Source organism: Sphaeroforma arctica, assembly GCF_001186125.1.
Source record: "Sphaeroforma arctica JP610 unplaced genomic scaffold supercont1.1443, whole genome shotgun sequence".
NCBI lineage: Eukaryota > Ichthyosporea > Ichthyophonida > Sphaeroforma > Sphaeroforma arctica.
The window spans coordinates 12,561-15,040 of record NW_014039115.1 but is presented as its reverse complement, the minus strand read 5'-3'; the positions used below and the strand labels follow the sequence as shown (position 1 = coordinate 15,040).

Here is a 2,480-nt window from a genome sequence, read left to right as displayed (position 1 = left end):
TATATATATATATATTATATAAATATATTATATATATGTAAACTAATCATGAATCGTGATGGATAAATACGAAAAGGTGGGCGGGAAGACTGTACAAGCCGCCAAACCTTGTAGATTGCAGTTATAGCTACACAGGCACGGCATATGTAGAGACACACTCCCGTTTGATGCAACGGTTATAACGCGAAAGTAAAATAACACTCGATACTTACAAAATGATGCCATAATTTAGGTTCCAGCCCCTGTAGATATTCCTCGAACAACGCCCACTGCTCTATGAGTCTCGGGAAGCCTATAAACGAGAGAAAGTGGTTAGGAGATCAGCAATCGCGAAGAATATCTTTTAAGAATTTATAATTTTTACGCACCCTGCAAGTGACGCTCACTAGATTTATGTATGAGAGAGAAACATAAAGTGTATACACGCGAGCGCAAAAACAGGCACACGATTTCCATAAAAACTGCATTCCTTAATAGACCTCTGGCGTCTAGCATAGCTCGCGTGTTCCCGTAATGTATACAATACATTTGTGTGATTACCGGAAGTAAGTGCGGCAATGAAACGGCAAATTCGTTGTGTCAAAGCAAGCGAAGAGCAATAGAAATATCCGGCATCGATATAAATTAGTATACTGTGAGCTACATGGCGTTGTGCATCACAATTCAAGGTGCAGGCAATACGGATACACATGGCTCACTACAGTAAAATGTTGTGATCTCGAACATTTGTCCACCTTACAGAGAAGAAAACTGACCTGATACCCCGTTTGTCACAAATCTCGCATTTATTTGGAAGCGATGTCTGCTCAGCGCATGATATTTGGTTTGACAAGCGCGTAAAATTATCTGACTCTTGTCTGAAAAATACGCTTCCGTGTCTCCCTGACACATGAAATCATAACAATGATCGTCGTAACACAGTTCTGACCTTATCAGTGCGACATTGTTTGTGGATCGTACCTGGTGTGTATAAGTTATGCATGTCGTACTTGCTATTCCTGAACAGCACATCTAAGCCCCAGAAGGCCTCTTCCTCTCCCATGTACATCAGCAGGACAGCTACGATACCTGCCATGCCTTGACAGTAGCCTACCTCGGGATTGTGTAATGAGTAGCTCACGAGCACGTTGAAGAGATGTTGTTGCCTGCAAATTGCATGACGTGAATTCAGGCCGAATAAAATTGAGAAGTAAAAACTTACTGAGAGCTTCGAACCTCCGGTTGGTGAGATCCACGGATCTAACCATGATGTACAAAAACCGAGGCTAAGTATCATGAACTGGTAAAAAACCAACACAATGCTGGCATTTGCATTAGTGCTATGATGCTAGCTACTTACTTTATACAATATCGGTTTTTGAACATTATATGGTCTCTGAATGTCCTATTGATATCCAGATCAATCTGAGAGATGTCCTTAGAGTCGGCTAAGCTTTTCGTGTAGGCGGTGTAAACACCTAAATTCTCTTTCTTCTGTGCGTCCACCATCAAACATTTGGACCAAAACGTGGTGCGCATGGAGTCGGGAATGCCCTTGTACATCCGCTGCCGTAACTAAAAAGTAATGAGAATGTGGAATCTGATCAGTTCCCAAGTGGTTGATGCGGAACGCGCCAAAGGACATGCTTTTGAAAGCTCTGCGAGTGACGACGAGGGTGCACTCGTACCACCGATACCATGTAAGACGGTGTCGAAGGTTTAAAGCGAGATGGTTTCAATGGCAAACAAAGGGTGATGGTGACACAATGCGACACAAGCCGGACGAAACTCAGTGAGAACACGAATGGTACGATGCAGTAATCGGCATCGAACTTCTGGGCCGTAGGGCCGTAAAGGATAAACTTCTGACAGTCACATGTAAAATTGATTGACCACAATCAGCCTACACAGAACTGTATTTACAAAACGCCCTTACAAATAGCCTGCAGCAATCAGCTTTGAGTGCCACTCTCAAACTGACGATGTACTGAATCCGTATAAATACACACCTTTTCATATTTCTTTGGATATTTCTTGCAGTTACTATATTTTTCCCAGTTTTTTAACATGAAAGCCCACTTGGTTTCCCGTTCCCGTGCCTTTCGAGTAGCTTCGATATCTTCAACCGTTATAGGGGGCAATTCAGCCTCGCTGTGTGGAATTTAAGTTAAAGACAATGTCAATGGTAAATAACTTCACAAACCATACAGAAGAAGTGCATAGCAGAGGCAACATTGGAGGTTGAATACTGGTAAAAACTTGTACGAATCAGCTACATTGAATGCGTGCATATACGAAGTAGAGGTGAAAACGCTTCTTTGACAACCAAAATATCATGCTTGATCATAACCAGTTGGCATCCATATTGTCAATGTCATGCACGTATGCGAGTATCTTCGGATTCGATTAATCTATCAACGAGTAGGCAACAGTGAAATCTACACCTAAAAAACTGAACTTGCTCAGAACGATAGGTCAGGTTCTAGGCACCGCAATTCATG

At 42.2% G+C, this 2,480-nt stretch overlaps 1 protein-coding gene across 1 annotated transcript in view; it reads right to left on the bottom strand.

Annotated features, from left to right (window-relative positions):
• Positions 1-212: 212 nt before the first annotated feature.
• SARC_10923 (hypothetical protein) overlaps positions 213-2,480 on the bottom strand; it is a gene marked incomplete at its 3' end in the record, with an annotated part of 5,043 nt that continues 2,775 nt past the window's right edge. Inside the window, exons 2-5 of the mRNA XM_014295014.1 lie at positions 1,989-2,098; positions 1,340-1,554; positions 961-1,145; positions 213-292 (exon numbers count right to left, since the gene is read on the bottom strand). Coding sequence (XP_014150489.1) covers positions 213-292; positions 961-1,145; positions 1,340-1,554; positions 1,989-2,098 — 590 coding nt within the window. The remainder of the gene's footprint in view (positions 293-960; positions 1,146-1,339; positions 1,555-1,988; positions 2,099-2,480) is intronic.